Source organism: Penaeus monodon, chromosome 22 (assembly GCF_015228065.2).
Source record: "Penaeus monodon isolate SGIC_2016 chromosome 22, NSTDA_Pmon_1, whole genome shotgun sequence".
In the NCBI taxonomy this organism is placed as follows: Eukaryota; Metazoa; Arthropoda; class Malacostraca; order Decapoda; family Penaeidae; genus Penaeus; species Penaeus monodon.
The window spans coordinates 36,934,022-36,934,874 of record NC_051407.1 but is presented as its reverse complement, the minus strand read 5'-3'; the positions used below and the strand labels follow the sequence as shown (position 1 = coordinate 36,934,874).

The 853-nt window shown below is 38.0% G+C and overlaps 1 protein-coding gene across 1 annotated transcript in view; it reads right to left on the bottom strand.

The window, feature by feature from the left end:
• Nucleotides 1–6: 6 nt before the first annotated feature.
• The window catches only part of LOC119587106 (polycystin-2-like), a gene marked incomplete at its 5' end in the record, with an annotated part of 16,305 nt that continues 15,458 nt past the window's right edge, over nucleotides 7–853 (bottom strand). Inside the window, 1 exon segment of the mRNA XM_037935857.1 lies at nucleotides 7–777. Within this exon segment, the coding sequence (XP_037791785.1) occupies nucleotides 766–777 (12 nt within the window).

The following is an 853-nucleotide window of genomic DNA, read 5'->3' as shown; positions in this document are numbered from 1 at the left end:
ATTTAAATTGTATACAAAAACATGCAATGTCTTCTGTTCGTGATTTTAAACATGCAAAGCACATTACGCCCTCTACAATATTTGCACTTATCCTTTATCTTTGCCTTATGTGGAATGCACCGTGTGACAATAAGAAACACAAGAAGCATTTTAGAGCACTTCCACTAAGAAGTTTGTTCGAGGGTGAAAAATAGTATATTTAGGAATCATCTCCTGAAATTATAAATCAAGTCTGCACTGCGATTGTGTTTACACCTATTAAATAATGAACTCAGAAATACCAATGTATAAAATGGTCAGATCTCTTGTTCTCTCGTGTGTCATATAGGTTATGATATCTTTTCTCTTGCATCCAAAGGCCCCATCGGAGTGTCAACATATGCATTTGACTGGATTACTGATATTCTTTGTACTTGACCTTCCTGTTGACACCCTGACTAAGCTCTGAGAACATGGAAACTTATCAAGCGACGAGGAACACACCAAAGGGAGAAAAAAATAATAAATTTAATCATTGTACATATCTTCTTGTCTCCCGAATGACAATATCACAAACGCAAAACAAAGAACCTGGAAATCTGACCAATACTGAGGCACTGCTATCACAGTTTACGCGCTTTCATTCTTGTCAACTATATTATGACTGTGTGAAACTACCCATCAACTGTTCCCATTCCTCAAACATAAGAGATGTTGGTGGTGTCTTGGCTCTTGAGTATTGACGAATGCAGCTGTCTATCGCCAGCTGAGGTGCGGGGCTTATGTCTATTTTCCGCTCTGAAAAAAAAGAATGATTTTATACGCTGGCATTGTCTTCGGGTTCTGTTATGATGAAAATATATTGGCGCGATGG